The 27484-nt window shown below is 43.4% G+C and overlaps 1 protein-coding gene across 4 annotated transcripts in view; it reads left to right on the top strand.

Annotated features, from left to right (window-relative positions):
* The window catches only part of MAP2K5 (mitogen-activated protein kinase kinase 5), a 143459-nt gene that overhangs the window by 83356 nt on the left and 32619 nt on the right, over positions 1-27484 (top strand). For 2 of the 4 annotated variants that reach the window (XM_063142304.1, XM_063142306.1), the window contains exons 17-19: positions 1250-1279; positions 18858-18884; positions 19219-19251. In XM_063142304.1, the coding sequence (XP_062998374.1) occupies positions 1250-1279; positions 18858-18884; positions 19219-19251 (90 nt within the window). The remainder of the gene's footprint in view (positions 1-1249; positions 1280-18857; positions 18885-19218; positions 19252-27484) is intronic. The other 2 variants (XM_063142305.1, XM_063142307.1) reach the window with 1 other exon arrangement.

The raw sequence follows: 27484 nt of genomic DNA on the forward strand, positions 1-27484 counted from the left end.
GTTTTTGCAGTTCGTGTTTAGGAACAGCCAGGCATTTGCCCTCCTTTAGTTCACACTTCAGGAAACAAGTGAAATACCAAAAGATTTTTTTTATGTGTACTTAGTTTGAATTTTTTCTCATCATATCCCCCAAAGTTCAAGCAGGTTGCAACATATTCCGTTTCCCTCTTTAAAATAACTCTGTAAGATAGCGTAGAAGAGAGAATGACTTTGCCAAGGCCACCCAATGAGCTATATGGAGTTGAAATGTGCTTTCACACATCCAGCACCTCACCGCTACCCCATGCAAGCACTACAGGCATCTAAGGAAAGGCATCCATGGAGTTTGGCCATTTTATTGTGAGTAACTTGGAGGGGAAAAGCACCCTTACCTGGAACACAAAGGCCTGGGCCCAAGCTAAGCAACCATGATCATGCTGGAGGAGGAAACGTGTGTGATGCTCGAGTTCGATGCGTCCAGCCTGGAAAGACCGCATCTGGCTGCTCAAAGAATTCAGAAGGTCTTGAACCAGAAGGGAACAGAACTGGCTGGAGTGGACCTGTGTGGCCTCCATAGAGGGAGGAGTTACTTCCCTTGGATTTAGTGCTTTGTTAACTGCTCTTCAATACTTGGAGACAGGGCAGTAAGAGAAATTCTTTCCCGTCCTTTTAGTAACTGCATATTGCTGAATTCTAATCCATTTTAGTGGTGGTAAATAGAGAAGCAGAAGGTGATGGCCCTTACGCGTTAGTGTGGATTGCAATGCCGTGGTTAGGTGTGTTGGGGTTTGAAACTGAAAGAAGCGCCAGTTGTGGCTTCCACTCCTGGCGCTGTCAACTCCCTGGCTTCTTGGCACTTTCACAGTACTATCTGTAACTCCCTGATGGCTTTTTGTCTTCACCCGAATATCTTGAATTCCTTAACTTCATATTGAAATCCAAATAGATGATGTAAATCCTCTCCGAATTCCCCTGCAATTTATTTGTGAGTATGCAGAATTTGGGTAGGGTGGGCAGGGTGGACGGCCAGGGGGCCAGGCAGATGTGTTGCAAATGTGTTACTTGTGTATGGTTGTCCATTCTAAATATAGCTGTTCTTGTTTAGAGGATATATTTATTTCAGTATCTGCTTCTGCCTGTATATCTTTGCACTCAGTACTGTACTGATTCTTTTAGTTCTCCCCCACAAGGAAAATCTTGTCTTCCTCTCCCCGCCCCTCCTCCCTAATGCAAATCTCTCTAACTAGACAAATATTATTTCCTTTCCCAGCTTGCTCTCGGGAGGTTCCCGTATCCTCAGGTAAGAATGTTCATTATCGCTGCCTGCCACTGCGGCGTTCATTCCTATGTATGAAGTTGCAGAGAACAATTGTGAGCCTTGTAACCAGGTTCATATAAATCTACCCTGTTAAATCAAAAAGTAGTATCTTCAGAGTTGTCCAAAGCTGCCATTGATTTTGGTCTGTTTTTATACTTGAGATTTATTGTATATACTTGAGGCCATTTAATGAGTTTGGGGATGAGTTGTGGGGGACATGAAGCCTTGCATTCATGAACAGAATGAGATGGGGATTGCTACCTTTTTATTATTTCAAGTCTTAAGGCATGTTATAATTTTGAAAAACATGTTTGGCGGGGTGGTTGGGGGAATCACTGTGGAATCTTCAATGTTTCTTTTTCCCCTTTAAATAGTTTGCTTTAAATATATTCCAGCATGCAGTTGGGATAGGGTGACAGCTGCTAATACCATTGACTCCAATGCCCAGTGGAACCCCCAGCAACTAGGCGTAATTCCACTGTCCTCAAGCTGATGTCCAGGAGGCTACTGTTAGCCAAAGTCCTAGTCACATTCCCTTCTGATGGCTTGACAGTAAAACTGCATGTTATCATTCATTGGTATGGGAGAAAAGTACTCTGTGAAGCCCCTTCCAAAGAAAGAATTCACTTTGTCTCTGCTTATGTGTGCACCTAAACCCAAGTGTGTACAGTATTGCTGTTTGCACCTCAAGTGGCAAAAGCTGTATGTTGTGACAAGCTCAAAGTGATGTGAGGAGGATCTTTTGTCCATATGGATCATTAAGACCCGTACCTTAAGGCTCACCTGGCAATCAATGTGCAGTAGCTATGTAGATGTATGGAGCAAATGCCTACATATTACTTGTACTTTTGAACAAGTCAGTGCATACCAGACTGGTGTCAACTAACCCATGTTCAGAAATGGTTTGATTTCTAAAGGCACTGTTACTCATATTTAAGATGTGTTGAGTGATTCACAAGACCATGTATATGTCTATCACAAAGTGGTTAAAATGTTGCCAACCTATGCTGGGGTGGGGGGGAAGTTAGATTAGGTCTAGTGAATCTCCTTGTTGACCTCCCAATACATCCAATGTCTAGTTCTCACTGAGATGATAAACCCTGCACCTGGGCTGTACAGTATCAGATTATAGGTGGTAGCTTTCATAACCACATCCTCTTCCATACTAAACAGAAAACTAGCATGTCTGGGAAACAGCAACACTGGAACCATTCTCTGATGTCTAACTTGTGTGTCTGTTTGGGTTGTGTGGTTTGTGATAGGGGAGCAGTCATGGGGGCCTCCAGCTGTTGTCTGAAATGGTACAGCCCAGACACAGGTTTGCCATTTCCATGAGAACTAGGCCTTACTCGCTGACTAAAATGGTGAAATCTACCATCCTGTAAGTAGACCCAAATCAAGATCTCTCTTGTCCACCATCTTCCTTACCGTATTTCTTCTATTCTAAGACGCCATCGATTGTAAGACACACACTAATTTCAGTACCACCAACAGAAAAAAGCTTTGATTCTAAGAAATAATAAACGCACCCGCGATTCTAAGACTCACCCCGTTTTTAGAGATGTTTATATAGGGGGAAAAGTGTGTCTTAGAATCGAAGAAATACGGTATTTTTTAAAAAAAAACAATAATGCTGCACATGAAAGATGAGGAAATATTTTTAGACTTTCCTGTAAGTGTTAAGGCAATGCTGTTTTAGATACGTAGAACCCCTCCCCTCACAACATACATCTTTACTGAGTATATTGTTTTAAAAAATAAAGGGGGGGGGGGAGTTTCCAAAACCAATTGAATTATTCAGCTGCATCTTTCTGAGAGCATATCTTTGCTAATAGTTATCACGGTGAAAATGGACCCTTGCTGTTATTCTCTCTAGAAAAGTGTTTCTTCTTTTTCTAGAAGAATTATGTGAGATGTCTGTGGGGCAAAGTGAGTTATTTGGGGTACATTTTCCTTTTTGGACATGGGATGCAGCCCTCCAGAGCATCGCCTGTGCATTGAAATGATTGAATGCCATACACAAGCACTTTGGAGCTCTTGCATCATACCCAGTCATTTCCATGGCCCATGTGTAGGAGCCATTCCCTGGTGAATTGCACCACTTTTCCTGGTTGATACAGGCCAAATCGCCTGGAGGCATGTCTGATTTAAAGCCAGTGTTGGTCTGTGCTTTTTAAGCATCTATTAACTTGTTATTATTATGCAAATAACACATACTAATTTATGCGTGGTTAGATTATGCAGATGCCTCACCACTGTGGTTATTGAATAATAGGAAGAGTTTTGTTCTCTTCCTTGTATTTAGGAGCACTTTTTAAAAAATACGTTCTTCTGACACTTTTATGGACTTTAAAGGTGTTTTCGGTAGCCAGAAAGTACATCCGTATTTAAACAGGTGGGTAGTCTGATGTAAAGTAACGGTGCAGAAACATCACATCACACCAAACTGTGGCTACATCAAGCCCGGTTCTGTAGACTCAAACCCTTGTCTTCTTTACTGATCAATTGTAAGCCTCTCCGAGAGACTTTTTGGCTGAGGTGCGGGATAAAAATACTCTAAATAAATAAATAAACCCAATCCATGTGCAGGCATTACTGGGGAGCGGGCGAGGCTGCAGGGTGAGAGCCGGTCGCTGTGCGTGTCACGCAGGCTAAATGCGCATCCATTTGGGCAGCACCCTGGCAAAATGCATCTGTAGAAGTAGCTGGGGAGAAGAGGGAAGAATATCCCAAAGTGCTGAGCATTTAGTTCAGTTTTGCGTCAAGGGGAAGGTGACGTGAAAACCTGTCCAGATCAAGATGAGCATGAGGAAAGTCAGGACTGAGATTGTACCTCCGCTTCTTTTCCTTCACCTATCCCTTTTGACAGCCATTATAGCACAGGAATGACACAGATTGTAAGCCAATGGAACACACTGACTCATTTTAAGGATTGGTCGCCTGGCCAGGATTGGAATTCCCACAAAGGGGTTCCATTCCTTGCCACCCCTTTTCCAGGCCTCTCTGTTCATCTACAGCTTCCTGCTATCACTCTTTTGTTGCATTTTGTATATGTGTAGCCCCCTCCATTCTTCTCAGGTGACTGAACTCAGAAGCATTTCAGGATTAAAATGGCATAGATATCCTAAACTGGGATTCAGACATCTTCCTCCTCAGCTGAAAGTATTTGTGTGCACTGCTTTGAAATTTTTCGATGTAAGTGGTTTATAAATACTCATAGATAAATAGATAAATAGATAAAAATATGACACCTTAGGGCAGCCTTTCTCAACCTGGGGTGCTCCAGATGTCTTGGACTGCATCTCCCAGAATGCCCCAGCCAGCTCTGCTGGCTGGGGCATTCTGGGAGTTGTAGTCCAACACATCTGGAGCACCCCAGGTTGAGAAAGGCTGCCTTAGGGTATGACAGGCTGTGCTACATGTGGAACAGCTCTCACTGGTTTCAACAGGGCTGGCTGCAAAGAATAGTTTCCTAGTGAAGATTTTCCTATTGAATGTTTTTCAATCTTATGTAGAATTCGCACCTCACTCTTGAGCATAAAAAGCAATTGTTCATGCAAGCCACGTTTTTCACGTAAGCAAGTTCTTTCAGGATTTTGTTTTGATGAATGGTGAATTTTACTGTAATTTTTTTTCATTTGCAGTTCACTTGCAAATGTGTCAATTTGCAGAGAAAACATTTAAATATTGTGATAATTAGACCAGGCACTTCTATTACCAGGTGTTTACACACAAACAAACTGTATGGTTTGATCAATCCAGAAAATTCCTGATTCACTTTACATTTTTATTAACCTTAATTGTGATAATTGTCACTCAATTGCGGTTAGGAAAAAAATATTTAGGAAAATGTCAGGTATAGTCCTTTAGAAGTTATGAATTCTTTAGAAAGAAATGCAAGGCCTGGATATTTTCTATCAATAGATAAGATTTAATATTCCTCTCCTGGTTATGTGTGAACATCTACTAAAGCTCAGCGTGAAGTGTGGACCGTATGCACATGTTCCATGGCAGGAAATGTCTTTTTCTATGTGTGTCAACATGAAATCAAAACATCTATCAAACTAGTTTGTCCCCAAAGCCGCAGTTAGCTAAGTTATACATCATCTTAATGTGGATTTGGCAGCATTTTCTGATTCTGTATAGAAAGAATTGTACAGAGCTAAGAGACAGTGCAGTGTTGAAATGATCACAGACTGCAAACTGTAACCCTTTGAAGGTACCTAAAAGAGTTTCTTCTTCCAGAGACTCAAATTGTCCTGATTGAATCAGAGCATAACAGAGGGCGATGACGTGTGTTACTGTCATAATATTGCTAAGAAATGCCAAGATCTGCCCCTGTCAAACAGTCTCTTCTTGTGTTCAAGCTCTTCATCCTGTTCGGGCAGGATGAATCCATCAGGATCCCGTACTTCTTAACTGCTGGAGGATTCTGAGAAATGTATTTAAACTAGTCCTCCTGAATCTGGCTAAAAAACCTTTTCCCTATTTTTGGATACACTTGCAGATCTTTGTTAATAAATTACATCAAAATGACTTGAAGTTTGGAAGGGAGAATGCCTTCCCCCTTCTTTAAAAAAAAAAATCTGAGCAAATAGTGCCCCTGGTATTGTAAAGCTTTGAATGTTTTCACACCCCATTAATTTATTACTTCTCCTTCTTCATCTTTAAATTTCATTTTTTTTCCCCCAAAAAAATAAAAAAATCCAGCTCCCTGCTGCTTGCGAGATTTCCATCTTGTTGTTAATTTTCTCTGCTCCATATGGAGCACCAGACATTTCACCTGGAGGCTGTACTAGATTTTTCTGTAGTGATCGTACTTCCGGAGGGCAGAACTGTCATTTCAGGTTCCTGGTGCATCTGTCTGTGCCAGCCTTCTCCCCCTCCTCCCCCCTCCCGTTTTCCACTGGCACAGGAGAGTGTGAATAACAAATTGGGTGCACCTGAGATTGGGATGGTGTGTGTGCGTGCACACGCGTGTGTGTGTGTTGGATCTCCACAACTTGCAAGCAGATTTTTCCAGGGCTGGGGAGATGTGAGCAGCTCTTGATATGGGCAGATTTGCACTCTCACCTTCCATTTGGGCTTGGCTTGGGGAGTGCAACCCTGAACACAGGCAGGCATGGGGGTGGTGAGGGAGAGAGAGAGAGAGGAGTAAATATTTCATCCTGCCTTGTCATTGATTAGAAAAGACCCTTTAATTTCATCTCACCCCATGTTGCGATTAATTTGCATTCTTTGTCAGAAGTTAATGGAGTTTTTTATGGTTCAGTCTGAAATCCTTGAAGACATCAGTGAGTTGATCTGATGTTTATACAACCGCCAGCGGAATTTTTTTTGCTTTTGATTGATGGTGAGCTTGATGTTTATTCCAAACGGCTTTTAAAGCTGTTTTTAAGAATTATTTGAATAAAATGCAAGCAAGATATTGTTATAATGAGCAAGATTATCTGTTAAAAATCTGTTTCAAATAAGGAACATGATAAGTAGGGGAGGGGAGGGAGGAAACCCCCCAAAGAGGAGAGAGAACTGGCAAACGGAGAAGATGCGCTTTCAGACATTCATCCAGCAAAGCATCGAAACAACTTCTTATAAAATGGCAATGGTGGGACTGATGTAGGTGGTGCTATGCGAGCTTCTCCTTCAAAAAAATAAAATAAAAGAAGGACAATTTTTGTGGCCAAGCACTTCCCCCCCCCCCTTAATGATGGCCAATAAAGTAACTGAATTTGCAAACTTGGCTGCTTCCCATTCCTTCTGCCAGCCTGTTCTGCCTGGCTTTTGCCAACGGTTTGATGAAGTGTTGCTGTCTTGTTCCTAACTCAAAGGGACAAGACTGTTAGGCCGGTTAGCTCAACAAAATGATGACATATTGCTTCTCTCCGGGTAGAGGCACCCAGCGCAATGGAAACAAAAGTGAATAATAGAGACTGTTAAAGAGCAAAGATGCAGCAGGCTCCTCTTTTGGGTTGATTTTACAAAGGAAGACAGCAATCCAAAATATTATTAATAGAGGAGTGTGAGTGGAAATCCTTTACTGGAACAGTTCTCAAGAATTACCCTTATCCAGAGCCTATATGGGTTCTGGTGCGATGTTTCACTTATTTATTTATTTATTTATTTATTTAAGGTATTTCTAGGCCGCCTGTTAGAGCAGGAGCCTTCCGAAGGCAGCTTACAGCTACGGTGGGAGCATCTCTGCAAATGCTGCATGCATACATCTGCCCATGTGTGCATGCACTTGCGCGCACGCACATGTGCGCTGGGATGCATGTGTGAGACCGAACTTGCTGGTCATAGTGCTGCGTGCATGGACAGTCACTAGATTGGGCCGGCTGTTTTCTCCTCATACTGTGTCTTATACTGTCACACCAAAACAGTTGGCAATCACTCAGCTAAGGTCAGCAAATCTCACCCTTCCATCATACACTAGAAATTCTCCATGTTCATTCATTTTTATTAGTTGTAATGGGTTTTGTTATGTTAATTCAGATTTTTATGTGCCAGGGGGATCCCACTTTGTGAAACAGAAGGGTGGGATATAAATGTCTTCATAAGTATTTGTTGTGCATCTCTTATTTTACCCTGGGCGTGTCATAAATAGGGTACACACTGCATGAGAGGAGTTTAGCAAATGTTGGGAGTGAAACGTCCAGCCCCATGGTGGGTTGCAAATGAAAGCTCTGATTTCTCCAGTGGTTTAACAATGCTTGTCTGAAGTTTTCCTGTTTCAGAGGTTTCTTGGCCAGTCTTGTCTTCCTAGTTTCATTTGCAGGAGACTCTAGGGGTGGCGACAGGTGACAGAAAGCTCTGGCGTGGGCTGGTCCATGAAGTCACGAAGAGTCAAAAGCATCTGAACGAATAAACAACAACAACTTGAATAATATTTCATGAGCTGGTTGTTGTCTCCTCTTCCATGATATTCACTAATGACAGGGTAGAGAAAATAGAGAATTCTAGGAGTTGGATTTCTCCCTCCAGTGCCAAAGGATTTTAACGCCCCAGTACACAGTGCTCCATTGTACGCTCATAGAGCCCAGCTTCCTCGTTCATTGCATTGTCGCGAGCAGCCTTGTGTATGCCACGGGTGTCTGTGCATGCCCTGACATCACTGGGAAGGCTTTGTCTTCACAAGAAGCTTCCACATGTGCTATAAGCCTCTAGGTTGGGGTTAAAGTCTGTCCAGCATTATCAAGTGGAGGGAGCTACAGAGGTGTAAGAATTCAGTGGTGGAAAGTAACTTGTAAACAAAGCCCAAGGTGACCCATACCACTTTATAATCTAGCCCTCCTCTTCCCATTGCAATAGAGAACATTTTCAAAATGCCTTTTGATTACTAATTCAAAAGCCATTTTTTTCCTTTCCAGGGGAGAGAAAAAATATTTTGTTTCAGCAAATTCCTTCCTCATTATGATTCCTGCTAGTGCAATTGAATTGTGGGTCAAAGAGCTCTTCATCCAAGGACTTCCATTTAAAAGCAATTCATTTATTTGCTGCATCTTAAAGGGCTGAATAATTGGCTGCTTTTAATTGAAGCTGTTGCTTTCTGCTCCTTGATATTAGCAAGGTCCAAGGTTCTTTTTCTTATATGTAATCCATAATATTGACCAAGTTTGGCCTGTTTTCATTTCAATGCAAGAGCCACTTGTCAAAGAACGAGGGGGAGGGAACATAATTTTGTTTAAGTGGGTGCATAGAAAAGCTGTTTTGCTGGGATTTTCTTTTTCAGTTGGCAGAAATGTCACTTAAACATTCATTTATTTTGTGAGAATAAACCGAAGAGTGGCAGCAGTCAGTTTCAAAATAAGAGTGAAACTCTCGGTCATTAAAACACACATTACAATATTCACCTATTTAAACCATATTAAACCTTGTTCACACATTAATGCCAAAGTTTCCATGCTTTCCATGCTGCCTTCTTTCTAATCAAAGATCATTAAGGTCATAATTTAATTTTATGTAATATTTGCCAGTCTTCATAGTCTATGGTTCTCTTTGTAAAAATGTTGGAAGTGATCTGTTGTTTGCTTTTTATGTTCCAGGGGAACAATGCAAAGTTTGACAGCATATATTATCCAGTGAATGTAGAAGATCTATATGTGTATAGATTTTTTCTGATCTGACTAGACTTTCTAAGTCCATATCAAAAAATACAATTATTTGGGATATTGATTTTATATTTAGAAATGGATATCTGTTCTGCACCTACTCACGTATGCAAGAATAGTTTACATACATTTTCTGTGAGTTAGTGAAAAGGCTATAGAAGTAACTAAATATAGGGTAAATATCTCCCGAAAGAACATTAGCTATTGGGCGGATTAGAACTGAAATAACAATAAAATAAAATCCAACAAAAGGCCTACTTTGAGTAAACCCATTAAAATGAATGGGGCTTAGGACCAAGATTGGATTTTTCCCATAGGAATTTTTTTTAGAGTTACACAAAAACAAAACCCTTGTTTACCAAAACGGAGGTTGTGGAGGGAGTATACTTTTTTAGGCGCACCAGTGAAGCCCCTTGTGATCCAAAGTGAGGCAGTAAAATTCTGTCCTATTACTGATGCTATTGCCATGATGAACAGTCGTAGTTCCTGACAACTTTGGATGAACATGTTAGGGTAAAAACCCCAACCAGAAGGGAGAGAACAGGAAAACCAGACAAGTCTAGATTCAGTGACCATTCTTTATTGAACTACACGTGTAGGAGGAAACTAACCCTCAACAGATCGAAGACGAGCTTCTCTACCCATCATCCACAACCAACATCTTTTATAACATTCCCTGCCCCTCCTGATGAGCTCATCCCTCCTCCCATCCATTACTGATTGCAGAGTTATACATTTTTCATAAACAAAACTATTTCTAACAGCTAACAACACATAATATTGTGACAACTATGCCCTGTTTGTGTAACTTACTGTACCAGATAAGCCCCCCATGCAAAGGCGGGTGAAACTGACTTTGCTGACCATTGGGGTGGTTTTTGGGATAACAGGGAGTGGTGCGGCAAAGTGTCTGGGATAATGGCAACTTGAATCCGTGATCCAAGCCTTAGCAGCTGTGTTTTTGGAAACTGCTACATTTGCTGAGCAGACTAACCCCTACTCTGGGGTTGGTAGGTGCAGGGCAACCTTGAGCAACCAGCCAACTGCATTCTGATGACTCTTTATTAATGAACAGAGGGAAAGGAGGAGGGGTCTGGTGGCAGAACCTTGAGTGCTTGGTGTACCCTTTTCCCCCAGAAAGGGAGTCTTTTGGTGGGGGTCTTTTGACCACCTTAACAAACATATGAACACATCCTTTGAACACAGAGGACTCCCAGAAGCTGGAAGAACATGTGGTGTAATAATATTCAGAAATAAACTCTTGGAAGGTTGTTTTCAAACTATTTCAAAAGAGCTTTTCCCATATTCCCTGTCTTATTGTCTCTTGACCAGGTTTGCAAGCTCACAAGTAAATATTGGGGATTTTATGAGAGAAGCGCACTTGGATCTGGGGTTAAGAGTAGCAAAACACACACAGATCAAGAAGAGAAAATAGACAAGGCAGTAGAGATTCTCTAACTGTAAGGCAACATTGTTTTCCATTATGCCATAATAAAAGCAAAGAAATGATGACAACTTCATTCAGTGGCATGAAGACCGGTACTAGAGCAGCCTTTGATCCAAAAAACATTTATTTATTAGGGGGAATGGAACAGTTTACATATAAAAATAAGACACGTTCATCTTTAGAATCCAGAATTGCTCAGAGCTTGGGTAGAACGGATGCTTTCAAAATGATCATGATTTTTCCAGGTACTTTCCCCCCACTTTTCATATTTTTCTTCTCTTCTTTTCTCTTGTTCCTTCTTTCTCTTTCTGAGAAGAGCTGATCTCACTTGTCTACAGTTATCTCCAACAAAAGCTACTGAGCAGGTTCTAATGTAATGATGAAAAAGAGCAAATCACAACTGTGGCCCATGTCATCACGTGAGCTACAGAAGGAGGAATTCATTTTAAGTGGCTTGATTCTCTGCCACTTCCCATCAAAAGTATTTCCACAGGCGCAGAAGTAGTTAAAAGATGGTTTTTAAAATAAAGACATTAATTAAATGGTATATGAGACATAAGAAAAACTTTTTGCATTGCTAACCAGTTTCTCTGACTGACGGATTCTCCTCCCAGACCAAAATAAATAACAAGAATGCTTTTTATTAAGCATCTTGTCCTCCTTGCCAGAACCTGGAAATTCATGGTATCTAATATTTCCTTCTTTTCTTAGCTTTGTTCTATATGCTAACAAAATTACAGTGTGGTGTAGCGGCTAAAGGCATTGTGGTGTAGTGGCTAAAGTGTTGGACTGGGAGTTGGGAGATCCGGGTTCTAGTCCCCACCTGGCCATGGAAGCTCACTGGGTGACTTTGGGCCACTCACAGTCTCTCGGCCCAGCCTACCTCACAGGGTTGTTGTGAGGATAAAATGGAGAGGTAGAGGATTATGTACGCCGCCTTGGGTTCCTTGGAGGAAAAAAGGCGGGATATAAATGTAATCATAATAATTTCTGAAATTATTGTGTTAAAAATGGGAGAAATTAGCAGTAGTAGCCATAGTAGTAGTATTTATGATACTAATCAAAATAAACATTTATAAAGAGTCTTAAAATGTTTGAAGTGCTTCATATACCCAAATATGATGGTAAGGTAGAGCAGTATGTCTGGGCTTTGTAGGTCAGTGCCTGAGGCCAAGAAAGACTGGCTTGCTGAGTTTGTGACGCAAGTGACGTGTGAACCGGGGGTTTCCTGATTCACAGGTTAGTCTCTTAACCATGATGCTACACTACGAATGGGAAAGACGGGAGACCAGAGCGCATCAGTTCTTGGAGTGCTTCAGCCCTCTAGGAAAAATAGGCTCTAGCAGAGTTCATGAAGTCGCTCCGGAGGAAGAGGACCTGCCAGGCCCCTTGAGGCGATGGGGCCAAAGGACTGGGGCCACCAGGCCTCTAAGAGCAACTTGCCCAGCAGCATCTGTAGCAGTGGTGGGGGAGCCTCGAACTGTGCCACATTTTATATTGGACATTCTTTTTAAAAAGGTAATATTTCAATGCCCCATAAAATCAAACGCCTTGCTTTTTCGTGAACTGTGTGCAAAGGCAGTATTGCTGCCTGCAGAATTGTTTTATGTTTACTGAGGCTCTCCAGTGTTGTGGGCTTGGAAAAGGTAAACAACATTGTTTTTTTCAGTGAAAAATATGCCTAATATAAATACAGCTTGAATAGCTTGCTGTTGAGGGCTTGAAAAAAATATGGTTGTGGCACTTAGAATTTCTAGCAGAGTTAACAAATGAAAAGAGAGCACAGCCATACAAACAATCTACCCAGAACACTAGATTGCAGTAAATACATCCCACTTCCTAGTGCTTCTGTAGTATTCACCCAGCAAAAAAGCATAACATCCGGCTCTTGTCAGTACTGTCGTTAAGAAGTAATTGGGAGTCTTAAGAGCTCTGAATCAGTTCTAGGTACCTTAATATGAAATTTCTGAATAAGGGGCTGGTAATACTTTGCCTCCAAAACCAGCCACTGCAGTCCAGCAATTGTGTGCTGTGTGCCTGTTTCTGTTGAAATGGTTTCCACGTGTGTAAAGCTACTACAAACACACCCACCGTGGCCAGGCAAGCAAAATGAGAGGAGAACCTCAGACCAGTGCCTAAAGGAGAATTGATGGTTTCCAGTGCCCTGTCCAACAGGTTTCAACAAATGTCTTCTCCAGGGCCAACAATTACAAGGTGCTCCAGAGTTATACTTCATGCTGCATGTTCCTCCAAAGCACCCTTTGAAATGGGAGAACTGTAATTGTCCCCCCTGAAGAAAACATTTGTCTCCTTTAGCACCAGTTTGAGGTTTGCCTCTCTCTTTGCTATGAATGTAAAGCTGCCGCATCATTAAAACGCCAGGAATTCTCTAGGTATGTCCCTGATGCTGATGTGTAGTGGTAGCGCTAAGAGCATTGACGAGCATCGTTTTCCCCCAGTTTTATGTTTAGGTTTAGGTTATGTGTTCTTCGTCCATAACCAACAAGTGAGATTGTCTCGATTTCAAGGAAATAGAGCCACTTCGCTCTCCCGCTGGAGTAGGCTCTTTCTGTACAGTGGCAGCAAAATACACAGGGAAGTTCCTCTAGACTTGAAAACTAGAAGTAAGGATTGCTTTGCCACCCGGGGCTTATTTTCATCACTCTCCCTGAAGACTCAGGCCCTGTGAAGGCCCTGTGGATTGTCTCACCCTTTTTCTGTCAAGGGTTGCATTCCTTTCAGGGCAATTTGTTGAGAACTGCTTGCTGGCAGTGAATGGGACCAGACCCAGAGTAAGTGGGGCCACCAACTTTGATTTCCCTCTCCCTTCCTGTTGTCCCCTCCCTCCCAGAATCCTGCTGGGTGGAAAGGGAGAGGGGGCGGGGAAAGGACAAAACATTCTTGAACTGATGGCTTACATGCAGGCTTGAAATCAGACCCAGGGGTTTTGTGAACCGCCTAGAGAGCTTCGGCTATTGGGCAGTATAGAAATGAAATAAATAAAATGACTCACGGGCTACGGCTTGCCCTCCCCTGCTCTAATCTCCCATCCAAAGAGGGAACACCCTCTGGAAGGAGCTATCTGCTTAGCTTTCTGGAAGCTTCCATAGCAGGGGATCCTGCCACTGCTCTAGGCAGCTTATTCCATTGGCAGGACTTATTTGGGATTGAATTTGGGGGGGGGATCCTCACGTCGTTCCCAGTGCAGCCCCAAAGCAATAATGTAACTTAACTGGAGAAGAGCTGAGGAAGAGACGTCCTTGCTGCTGCCGCCGCCGCCCAACTCCCTCCTCATCAGCCGGCGTGGAGGGAGTTGGGTGGCGGCGGCGGCGGCAAGGACGTGTCTTCTTCGGCTCTTCTTCAGGTAAGTTACATTATCACTTTGGGGCCACACTGGGGTCACTTAGAAGCGCCCTGGGAACGACGTGTGGATTCCCCCTTGTTGCACCCTAAAGGAGATTTGTACCGTTGGGAAGCATGGTGCAGCATGGAAAGGTAAGGAACTGCTCATGAAGAGGGTTATTTCCTGCCGTAAAGAAATTCACTGCCTTTTCCTGCTATACCAATGGCAGCAAATTTCCCATGGAGGGAGAATTTGCTCTCTCCTTCTGTGGGCAGCCCCTTTTCTTTTGTCTCAGCTGCATTGTACAATCTCTTACCTTTCCGTATGGTGTGTGACCGTGTGTAGAGGAGGTGTGTGTGAGAGAGTGAGAGAGGAATGGGGTGCAGTTGCCATGGGGTTAGATCAGGGCTCACCAACCTTTTGGGGTCTGTGCAAACATTTGGAATGTTGAGAGAGTGTTATGGGTGCTTTCACAAAATGGCTGTCATGGCGAGGGGCTTGCCCTTTCATGAAATGGTTGCCATGAGTGGTATAACTGGTCATGAAAGACAAACTAGTGAAATTAAAAGGAAGCTAACTTGCCTGAGAAACTTATTACAAGGCAGAAGTGAGGTCTGAGCTGAAAACCGCAAAACCACCCTTTTGAACCCAATTAAAGGTTGTGCTGAAGGGTAACATTTCACTTTGCAGCATGCCACCCTCCCTAGTTAAAAATAATAATGATTAAAAATCCTAAGAAACAAGGTTCCCAGAATCCTGGCAGATGCTAAGAGAGGTGTCCACAGATGCCACCTTACACATCCCTGGTCTAGAGTCTAGCCCACCCTGTTTGTGAATATGAAGGTTTACAAGAAATGGCAGGCTTTTTCCACACGCTTGAGTAGTACTGTTCGCACCTGCAGTGACTTCATTGTGTCACATAGTGTGGGTTGACAGGTGGTTCTTAGAACTACATCCCTTCCGCTATGAGCAGCAGGTCACAGCTATGATGCTTGGGGCAACTTAGTCAGCAAGTCCCCTGTGTTCCAGCCCCCCAGTTTTCCATGAGTGGCTTCTGACATTTGGAAGGGGGTGCAGCCAGAATGAGTAGTGTGATGCTTATTTTATGCCTAATTCTGCTTGACGTACGGTGTTTGTGGGAAGCTAGAATCGTTTGATTTGCTGCAGAATGTTTTTTTTAAGGTTTAGCCAGCTCTTTATAGAGTCTGGCATCCTGGGTGTGTTTTCTTCCTGATGATAGAATCCCATCACTTGGCTTCACGGTGTGCTTTGCCCACCTAGCCAGTAGACTCAAGTTGAGCCCAAGTTTGGATTCAGCCAGGAGATGCAGTAGGAATGAACAGATGTGGTTTCCCTTCATTCGCTCTCCCCCCCCCCGATGCCATGCCCTCCTCCACTGCATGCAAATGGGGTACTACACCCCCACTTTGCAGAACACTGCCCCCAATATGTTAAAGAGGAAGTTGTCAATCCTCTTTCTTCATAAACCCAATTAGCTTTCATTTACTAGTAAATATTCAATACAGGTTGTCGGCCAGATATTTTGCCCCCTGCAATGTAAACAGCATATTGTGTTATGCTGGGTCGTAATCGCTCCAAATTATGTGTAGCTGAAAATAAATAGAGGTACAGCAGCGTGCTCCACTCGCACGACATGTTGCTGCCTCCCCTGCCTCCCCCCCAAATGTGGAGTATGCCATGCCAATGTTGTGTCTGATCAGAATGCCACGCACACACACCCTTTGCCCTCTGGAGAGTGGAATGCATGGGGTTCTTTGAAGAGAGGTTTTAGACAGATGGGGGAATTAACTACACCAGATTGCAAGCTCATGGAGGCTTTTACTGCTGTGGGGAAGTGGTGCAGCATGCTTTGCTTTCTCCTGAGACTTCCCACAAGTCCCAAGTGCTCACATTCCTTAGGATTTTGGCCTGTGAAATGCAGATCCCCAGGAAGGTCCCCTGCACTCCCCTGCATTTATATCCTGGACATGCTACTGCAGGTGATGCATTTCAAATGCACTGATAAATTTAGTTTCATGTCACAGTTACGAGTGTTAGGTGAGGACTGAGAAGACCCAGATTCAAATCCTCCGTCATCCATGAAGGTAGCTGGTTGACCCTGGGTCAGTCACCAGCTCATAGCCTAACATACCTCACAGGCATTTGAGTTTTCCAAAATTCTTCATCAGGTTGGTTGTTGAGCTTGCTCACTTTTTTGAGACATGTTGGTAGATCCTAATAAAGGTGGTGGGTTTTGAAGGGGGTGGTAGTGTGGTGCAATACAGCTTCCTTTGCTTTTTGTCTACCTCGTAGGGTTGTTGTGGGGATAATGTAGAATGGGAGAAGAACTATGTAACCTGCCTTGAGCTGTTTGAAGGAAAGTCAGGATATAAATGTAGTAAATAAATAAATATTGTTTACTTACCATCAACCTCTTCTATTAAATTGAATTTCATTACAACTACTTAGAAACTTGATGTACAAGATCATAGAAGTACTTCAGTCTCAACCCCAAAATAAAGTTTATCATTGGCTTAAAGAGGTGTTTGGGGATGGTTAGAGAATAGAGAAGTTAATCTTACAGGGGAGAATTATTTTTGCTGCTTCAGGGTACCAGCTGTACTTTCTAATAGGTTATATTTATAGGTGACATCCCAAAATATCTGTGTGCATATTACTTTGATTGTTATAATTTAGGTTTTCAAATGTAATAATCCTGAGCTTATGGGTTAGAAATCTTAGTAAATAAAATGAAGTTCAACCAGCGTGTTTGGTGCAAGGTTGCACCAATGTTACCTTGTATATTTTCTGAGGAAAATTCTCCCTCATCAAACCAAGAACAGTGAGTGCATTCTATTTCCATTTGCTGAATATCGCCATAGAGGTAAAAGGTGCAAGAGAACCCTGATAATGGTATGACGAATTTTCCAGAAGCTGATGCCCCCCCCCTTTTGGGGGGTATGTTTGGGAGGGGGTGTTGTTGCATGGCCTTTTACTACCTGTATAAGCTATTACTTAGAGGATAATGCCTCTAGCTAGCCAGGGAGAAAAGAGAACCATTCAAGCCAGTGGCAGAAATACAGGCTATTCATCATCCCTGGCACTGCTCAGCTGAGAATATTGAATGGACAGGGCAGGCCAAGTTAACTGTGAGTGAACCCAAGGTATTTTAGGCAAAGATGCAAGCTGCAAAATGGAAGGGACACTGGGACACCTAGCTCTGCCCACATAAAGCTACCAAACCATGTACAAGGTTATGGTATTATCCTAAACAACTTGGGACCAGGATACCTGGCAGACCGCCTTCCCTTATATACACCCAGACGACATTTACTGTCATCAGAGGTGGTCTCGCTCATCATTCCAAGACGAACAGAGTGTCATCATGAAGAACCTCGATGGCGGCGGGCCTTCTCTGTAGCGCCCCCACCCTCTGGAAAACCCTCCCTCGTGTGATTCCAGAGGCGGAAAATGTAATCACCTTTCAAATGCCTCCTGAAAGACAAGCTTTCTATGGATTATAACTTTTTCTGGTTTTATATGACATTTTAATTTTTTTTTATAGTTTTAAATTGACCTTTGTGTACTATGGTTTTAATTGTGAACTACCCAGAGAGCCTTGGCTGTTGGGCAGTATAAATATGTAATAAATGAATAAAATACATAAATAAAACAAGGGACATATTGATATAGGCAAAGAGGCGCATAGTCAAATACGTTTCTGGAAAATAGCTACTGTATGCTGTACCACAGAATTCCAAGGGAATCCATGTGTCATCTAGCCTTTCAGAGACGTGGCCTCATCAGTGGCCCCACCCTTTAAATGTTTCTGTCAGTGTGGAAAAAGCCATGTCATGGTGGCTCTTGTGTCACGCTGACAATGTATGACCATCTCTTTGACCCCCCTTTGTGCAGCTCCTTCGAAGTTCACGAGAGCAATTCCGAGTAAGTCGGATGGATTTGCAGCCTTGGGAAGGGCGCGCCAGCTGGCGACCTTAAAACACAATCATAACCGAAAAGTTGGTGTTCAAAAAGTAACTGTGGGAGTTTTTTTTGGGGGGGGGGCACATAAGAAATTCTAAAAAGTGGAGCATAAACAAGTGTTCTCCAAGAAGAGGCAGATAGTTCAGACGCATAATTAAAGTTTTCTTGAAAAAAAACAAACACAAAAAACTACAACCCAAGGAGGGGGGAGATTGTGAGTAGACGTTGGCAGTAATCCAAAATTCTAATTTCTGACTATGATTTAATTTCAATTTTAAATAAATCGGTTTTTAATTTAAAAAGAGTGAGCTTCATAACATTAGCAATGATTGCAACATTAAGCGCAGTGTTCACAATCTAGCAATATAAAACATTATTTATATCTGAATCGTAAACAGCCTTTTGAAATGGATTATGGTTTTTCTCCCTATTCTAATACAACCTGGAGGGTACTAAAAAGTGTTGTGTGAAATTAACATTCTGCTGACTTTCGCCTATAAATGAGAAGCGAGCTATTAACATTTGTGTATTTTCATTATGTAAATTGTGTTAACACATGCCCACAAATTGCCACCAGCGATACAATAATTTTCTCTCAGTGATCATAATGTGTCCAAGTGAGTCATTTTGATTATGACATGCTAATTACATATTGCCTCCCCTTTTTTCCCTTTTCAGATTCAGAAAAACCAGGGATCTTTAATGGTAAGCTTTATGAGTTCGGGAAAAAAATTCACTTTTCTTTTTCCTGATGGCTGCTTCCTTTGCATGCTTGAATGCCTTGTTTTAAACTTAGCAAATTGCATTTTGTGGAAAATGCAAACCTTTAACTGCCTGTATTAGATTAGGTACCATTAGAAATAATAGGACATCCTGAGCCACGATGTTTTTATAAGAGTTTGCTGCTGTTGATTAATCTTGCTATATTTTATTGCATTAATGATTTTTTCTTTCCACTCCACTGTAAAGATATTGCATATAGCCTAATACTTCCCTTTCTCTCTCTCTGCCCCCCCCCACCCTCTCCTTTCCATCACAGCCTCTCCAGTTACTCCAGTGCATTGTTGATGAGGTGAGTCGCTGTCTTATGTGCTTTCGCTCCTAAAGTCATTCCTAATGGACTGGAAAGCTTATATTTTGTTTCCTAATGAAGCACAATGGCCCGCCGTCCTCCGCTGCCAGACAAGTTGCCTTGTGCAGCTCGGAGCTGTCGAGTGCCGGCTGGCCTTGTCCTGCTTTGTGCCGTTTTCTGGTGCTTCCTATTGAATCCTTGGGAAAACGAGACCCTTTCCAGGGAAGTCCATTTTCCCCCCTTCTGGATAGCAGAGACCCCAAAGCCCCCGTGTTAATTGATCACCTCTTCACCTTGCCAGATGTAACGCAAAGAAATGAAAGCTGTCATTTTACCTTTAAATGAGGCACGCTTTAGCTGAGCTTTAGGTGCGGCAACAGGGACCCTGTTAAAAGGGGTCAGAGTTGAATTGTAAACAAGGGTAGATTTGAATGCTGTGTCTCGTTTTGGTTTTGCCAACGGGAGAAAACCAAAACAGTAGGAACCCCCTTTATTCCTCTGTTATCTGAAATCCTGACTCTCTGAATTCATTTCATCCTGATGCAGCTGTTACTTAGAGCAGCAGAAGCTCTGATGCTTGTATGGAGCTTGTCACACACGAGGCCTGCTTTGTCCATTTCAGTGGAAGACGTAAATCTACATAGCTGGTCCTTGGTATAGCTACAGATACTGAATTTAGTAGTGAATCCTGTGTGTGCAAGAGCTTTATGCGCCCTCGCAGCACGGGTGGGGCTCTGGATCTGGGAACGATTTATCCCTGGCATCAATGACACAGACCCCACAGGCACCACGGGATGCTTCCCTTGGCACCTACTGGGGGCCCTTCCCTTCCTAGTTTTTAACGTTATTTTCGTTTAATTACTTTGGACGGCTGGGAGGCAGCAGGGCTCTGACCTCCAGCTGGCCAGACTATTTCCTTTCCTCTTCCCCAGTTTGCCTCTGGGTTTTGTATCAGCCCAATACATTCTTCAGAAAAGGAAGGCGGGCTCTTTTGTGTTTTGAGGCAAGACACTTGCCTTTTAGCACCATTACTTTGACTTTCTGTGAAACTTGCGTTTTGTGACTGCTTGTGGCCACCATTGCAGCCATCTTGTGAATGAGCATCCCACCCACCCCAATGGCAACCGCTACACTTTCTCAAAATTCCAAATGGGTCCAACAGCCCAAAATGTTTGGAGATCCCTGATCTATCTTCCCCACCCCAGTGTCATGGAAACAATATTCCTGCTTATCTGGATTTCTGGTTATCCAAATTTGTGCTTGTCAGCCAGGGAAAGTCATGATGTACGTGGTGTTGTCTTCTTCACATGCTCTGGCCATTTGATCTGTGCATATGCCACATTTGATCTCCCTCCCCCACTAGGTCTATGTGCAATCCTACGCAGGGGTTCTGCACCTACCCAGAGCTCAGTTCAGGAAATGTCTGTAGTTAGACTACAGTTCTGTCCGGAGCCCCTCCCTCCCCCCCCTCCAGCTGCACCCTGAAGGAGCACGGCTTCCACCTTCCTGCTCAGTTCTCTTCCAACCATTGCAGTGGCAACTTCAGAGAACTTCATCTCTGGGCTGGAGAAAAAACTCACAAGGAATGGGTTTGGTTCTTCTCTACTTTTCTCTTTGTCTATCCATCCTATCTGTCTTCTCAGTCTTTTTGTGCTGTTTGTTTTTATTTATTATTGACACTTCATTCATTTTTTGTTTTTATTCATTATTGGCACCTCTTGGGCCTTTGGCTCAAAGACCACCTTTTTCTGCAAGCATTGCCTATGGAGCTCCCCCCACACACATTCCCCCCCCAACCCCACATGAAGCAGTGAAGCCCTGTTACCTCTGGCTTTGCTAGTAAAGGCAAGCCAGAGGTAACAGGACTTCACAGCTTTATGCTTTCCTGTTGGAGAAGGTGCTACAAGTAGTGGACTCAAATAAATTTGTTGAGAAGTGCTCATCAGTGCTCTACTGCACCCTGCCTTTGCTGAACCGCATCCTAACACACTAACAGGCCGTCAACATCTTCAAGCTCAGCCGATCCTCCAACTTCCCGGGGAGCATGCAGCAGCTCATCAGAGCCAGCCACGTCTTTGATACCTCCTTTGGTGATAGAACCATCTGGATCAATATTGGTCTCGGTACCAACTAACACCCAGCACCTTAGTCATAACTCCAACTCCTGGCTCCAACCTGGTAGCAAAGCTTTCAGCTAAACTGACCCCAAAACATAATGGAGCAGCTTCTTCCAAGAGTTCTAAGAAGGAAAAGAATAAGTCCCCAGTCTTTTGTCTCCAAGCAGTCCATAAATCCTGTGGGTGCTCAGTTGGTATCAAGCTACACATTAGGTTCAATGTTGTCCATGAAGACCCAGGTGCCAAAGCAATTAATGCAGCAAATGATGTCAGGACCAACACTCCTTTACCCAACAACAACTGTCCTAGGAAAGTGAGTTATCACTTCCCCACTGATTACGCCAGTGGAAATGTTGCCTCCGGTTTTATTGCTCAAGTCCCACCAGCCTGTAAGTATGTAGTCTGCATCAGAGGGGGAAATGATTGACCTTAACCAGAGGACACACATGATGTTCACTTGGATTGTAATCCTCTTCATTCTCACTACCGTTTTCCATATCGCATCCAGTGCTCATCCACCCTCCCCATTATGGCTGCTTTCAGAACAATACTGTCAAGACAGAGTATGACCAATCCTAGACCTCTCAGTCACCAGGATGTTGGGTGTGACACTCTCCTTCTCGATATTCCATGACAGAATTGTGGTCGTCCTACACACCAAGGGACATGCATTGGGGCCATATCTGTTACCATCACTCATTGTATTTCTCCCTGAATTATTATCGCTGTCCGACTGTTGTCCTTGCCTTGCTGTCATGGCTGGTGATACCCACTGATGAGAATAGCCACTGATGATGCTTCTTCAATCGGTGCCCTTTGTTCTTCCAGCCTCCGCACATACTTGGATGTCATTGGCATCTACTAGCTTCACGCCAGCAAGTCTGGCACCAGTTTCATCTACCACCAAGTCCTTGGTATTGGGCTTGGCCCTGAGTTCTGCTTCAATTTCACTCACAATGTATAGAACCTTAGATGTGAACTGGACAGTGGCCCCGTTCAGACAACACGTTAAACCATGCTGCTTAACCGCACTCCATTAATCATTTTGTGGTTAAGCAGCATGGTTTGGCATGTTGTCTGAATGGGGCCTCTGTCATTTACTTTGGTGAAGTTCCCTGTGATTCTTCCAGGATCAGACCCCTCCAGCCCTTAGCAGGACCCAGGAACATTGTCTATCAGCTGCCCCACTTGTTCTTCCCTCTTCAGGGATAGAAGACTCCGTTTCAGACTCTGAATCGTTCCCATCCGTTGTCACCCCATTCATTTCATTCCCTGATATTAATGTTGGAGAACAAACTCCAATCACTCCCTGTGGAAGATATTAGGTCATTCATTGAACAAGTTACCCAAATGGCTCAGCTGAAGGTGCAGTGCCCTTGATCTCCTATCCAGGACCAGGTATTTGCTCAGTTTTAGGCAGTCACTGAAGACATTTTTATATGGCTTTTGATGGTTTTAATATGGGGTTGATCTTGCTCTTTGGGGTTTTGACAGTAGTCCTGCTGTTAATCTGATTTGTCTCAAATTTATTTTAATATTCTTGTTCTTTTTATATACCACCTTGGGAGCCCTGTTTTGGTTGAAAGGTGGGTTATAAATATTTTAATAAATAAAATACTTGTTCAGCTCTGAGTCCCTTTACAATGCAGCAGCACAAATGATGAATTACCCCATAGTGCTGAAATACAGCCCTACACCTAGAAAGTAGGACAGAACTGGTGGGCCTTGAGGAGGCGGTCACCCATCTGCTTAGCTGCTGCAGCTAATTTCTGTTATTTCAAGGAGCAACATTTATTGGATCACCTTCCGAAGAAACAGTCTGAAATGAATGCTATAGAAACAGAAATGTGTTTTGAGATGTGTGTGGAGTAGGGGTGATAATTTGCAAGTACACCAGGTGGGAACAAACAGCATTTTAGAACAGGGTGAGTTCATGTCTTTAAAGCAGTTTGGGTATCTGCATGAATATAATAATCACCTGTTGATTTCTTGACACTTGATGACTGGTAGTTGAATTTGTGAACTGACCTGCTTGTGAGGTGACATGGAAGCCCCATCTGTAGTCTTAGATCTATGATAACGGCTCCATTCACACATGCATGGTATCACTTAATATTGCAGTCAGGTTATGAGCATGTGTATGTGTGAGCTACCATGTTGCAGAACTGTAGTCTTTGTAAACCCACCAGAGAGCTTCGTCTATGGGGCAGTATATAAATGTAATAATAATAATAATAATAATAATAATAATAATAATAATAATAATAATAGCAGCAATGTTGATCAGCGCTGCAAGGATTGATTCATGCATGGCTTTCTGTGACCCAGGAATCGCAGCCCTGCACATGTCTGAAGCCCTTTCATGTCCAAACCGCTGGCCTGAAGGACTCCTGCAGGGTCATAAAAAAAACATATCCTGTAAGGGAAGGCAAAAACAATAGAAACAGGGTCACACTTGTCAGAGGAAGTATTAGAAATATTGCAGGCACTGTAAACAGGTGTCCTATTTCTCTCTGGGGTGCCCATGTTAGAGAACATATAATTTCTCTATTCATTGATCTAGGGCCTTGAACCAGTTGGGGCTGTGCAAATTGTTTGTGCCTTAGCTTTCCGACCCAAGTATCCAAAGACAAGCAAATCCTCCGGTGGCCGTTCATATGCTCCATTTCACGTGTTTTTCCTATCTCAGAGATGAACTTTTAACAGCTTTTCTCTCCAGCCATGAGGACTATATGCTTGTTTTTTGTAAAGTGAGAGAGCGTTCTAAGGAACGCCACTGCTTCTGAGCCACATTCTGTGCGGAATGGTGCAATGAAAGCCATGCTGGCTTCAAGACACCCTGCCTTCAGCTGGCAACAATTTCCATTTCTCCTCAGGCCCTGGTAGGTGCCCTACAGTTTTCTCTCGCATGTCAGCTTAATAGCAGCCCGGTTTTGTTTTCCCTCCTTGCTCGCTCCATTCTCTTCCTGCTCCCCTCCCTGGGCTCTTTTTAAGATGCAGCCCTGTTGGGGGAGAATAATAGTCCCCACTTATTGTGCTAATGTGTGTGTCTCTTTCTAAATAAGGACCTCATGAGAAAAGGTCTGTTTGCTTTCTGGTATGGTGCAGCTGCTGTTGTTTTCAGTGCATTCATGATAACGCGAGTGTTAGCTATTAGAAGTGCTTAGTGTTCTAAGACTGATTATCTCGGGCCAAATGCTCCCCTCTGTGGCAACTTCATGAGAACAAATAAGGGCTTGGAAGGTCCTAAAACTCACAGGATGAGGGGAGGGGAGTTGCTCCCCTCCACGTCAGTCTGCAGCTGTTTTGCATGGCAAGGTCCTTCCTGAATCCACTCATAGACATGCACAGTTCCCAACTTGGGCTGCTGTGGCCTTGGCTGTGCTCGCACTTTGAATATTTGGATGCTTTCCAGGACTGGGGGCGGGAGGGAATTGGGCATCTGTATAAGAGCCTCGCCATCTTCTGGGGTGGTAGATTGGGAATGCTGCCAGAACTTCCAAGCCGTGGGATGACGAGGGAGGGGGGCTCCAAAGAAAGGCTATTTCTGGTTCTTTGCAGCTGAGAGTACACTAGTTCTGGTGCCTGGGAGCAGCTCCGGGCCAATGGGTAAGGTGACTGGAACACCACAGTAGCTGTCGCTGGGGGGCGGGCAGCGGGGGAAGCTGCTGACTGGCAAGGTGGATCCCCATTTCAATAAGATCTGAGTAGGCCCTCTGAATCCATGCCACGTCCAAAATGATCGTATTAATTCATGTCTCCAAGAGCCTACAGTGGTGGGGCTCCGGGGAGCACTTCAGTTCTCTCCCCTGCTGTCTTCCCCTCTTCGTTAGCTGCTATTTTGCTCCCCCTGCTTGTGCTGTTCACCTGCCCTGAGTATCTTGCCTGCCTGCCTCCCTCTGTTCAGCAGTACCAGCACCATTTTCCTTCTCTCTTGAACCAGTTTTGAGCAGCTTCCTAGGAGGCCTTTCAAAGTTGCTTTAAGGAAGACAGCCCTGAAGTGGTGAGCGTGGGCTCAGTCTGGATTGAAAAGGATGAGAAGAGCAGGCGCTTAACCTCAATTCATACAGCTGTTAGCCATCTTAAACCCTAATCAGAACCACCAGTAGCGTTCATCTGTGGTGTTCTCTACTGCTTTCAGGATCTGGTTCCTCGTGGGGGCAAGATTAATTTGTTAGTGGACTTGGTGCAGAAATATTGTTTTCATGTAGCCTTCAAGCTTTGCTGGTTCACCTTCTGGTGAGCTGTTCAAGTTGTTCTGCAAGTGATAAAGATGAATATGTTCTGTAATGTGATCCCTTTATCTACAACTTTACCTAGCAGTGGAGCAACAACAAAACAGGTGCCTTCTCAAAATGACAGTCTAGTACTCTGGATTGATTAGGCTGGAGTAGCAAGTCACTCTCTGGCCTGTTTCTAACTTTCACATTAAAATTACCACGGATATTTCTAGGGTGCATTTTCAGAAATTGCATTAACTTTTTTGAAAAAAAAAATAGGACGGGGGAGAAGTAATACCGCGTATGGTTATACACTTCCATGTCTCGGATGTTAAATGTATGTGTACAGAAGAGAGTCAAGTGTCAGAATGCATCTATCCATCATTGCTTCCACCCTGCCCCAAATGTTTTCTGCTGTTCTCTTTACTGGAGCCAGAAATTGTGACCTTATCCATGTGCATGATTCAAAGGCTAGATGGGAACAAGGTAAAACTACAGGTAGGAATAGCTGAATAATTACCTTTAGACCAACCTGAGAAACAAAACCTCCCAAGAGGCTGAACTCATTTAATGGTTCCTAAAAACTCAATCTTGCAGGTGTCAACGGTCATGCTTGATTATTTGCGGCAGTGTTTTATGAAAAAGCAATAAGACTGCATAGGGTGTTTACAGAGGGGTGAAAGCAAACAATAAATGGGTTCAGTTTTTCAAGGGAAGTCCCTATGGTGGATTCGGGTTCCGATGGTGTTTTATGATGCTGTGCCTTAGCTATTTAAATCTGTGCGAGAAAGAGGGGAAGCGTGCAAAGTCCTTCCGTACTTTCTGAAGCAAAAAATGGCACCATGACAAAAATGATTTCTTTTGTTATAGGGAAAGTAGCAGCAGTCATCAGTGTTAATTAGCCTACTCCAGTGATTTCAAAACTTTTGAGAAGCCCAAGGTTCATTGGAAGCTTATGGGAAGCTTCTCAGTGAGAACCTTAGTAAAGGTGGACGAGGTTTCCTGAAAGACAGCTTGCTAATCTTCACCTGCAGTGCCCAGGCACATGGGAGTGTTGGGTGTGTTCCAGGTTGCGTGCTTAGTTCACACGGGCTGACAGGTGAAGCCCAGCACCTGTTCAGCCTTGTTTTGTTCTTGAACACTCGTATCCATTTTGTTCACTAAGGAGCTCAAAGAAACATAATTAGAGCAATATCAAAACAGCCTACTAAAATATTATAGTAATAAAATTAGCAGTCAAAACAGACAATAGTAGTCAAGAAAATCCAGCTCATCAGCAGTAAAAAAAAAACAACTCTATTTGTTCAGCCTATTGCTGATCTTAGTGAGTTTCCAAATAGAATCATAGAACAGTAGAGTTGGAAGGGGCTTATAAGGCCATTGAATCCAACGACCTGCTCAATGCAGGAATCCACCTTAAAGCATCCCTGACAGATGGCTGTCCAGCTGCATCTTGAAGGCCTCTAGTGTGGGAGAGCCCGTGACCTCCCTAGGAGATTGGTTCCATTGTCGTAGTGCTTTAACAGTCAGGACATTCTTCCTGATGTCCAGCCGGAATCTGGCTTCCTGTAACATGAGCTCGTTATTCCGGGTCCTTTACTCTGTGATGATCGAGAAGAGATCCTGGCCCTCCTCTCTGTGACAACCTTTAAAATATTTGAAGAGTGCTATCATGCACCCTAGAATATGATCCAGAGTCTTCTGCAGTATGTAGCAGTCCTACCACAGACGTTAATACAGAAAGGGTTCTCTGAAGGGAGGAAATGGTGAAAGTCATTGGAATAACCATTTTTCAAGCCATGAGCGCAAGAGACACCAGTCCACAAAGGAGTGTGGTGGTGCAGCCTCCCTTCATTCCAGTGACAGGTCTCCTTCTCTTGCCCATGTCCCAGGATG

Source organism: Elgaria multicarinata, chromosome 16 (assembly GCF_023053635.1).
Source record: "Elgaria multicarinata webbii isolate HBS135686 ecotype San Diego chromosome 16, rElgMul1.1.pri, whole genome shotgun sequence".
NCBI classification, from domain to species: domain Eukaryota; kingdom Metazoa; phylum Chordata; class Lepidosauria; order Squamata; family Anguidae; genus Elgaria; species Elgaria multicarinata.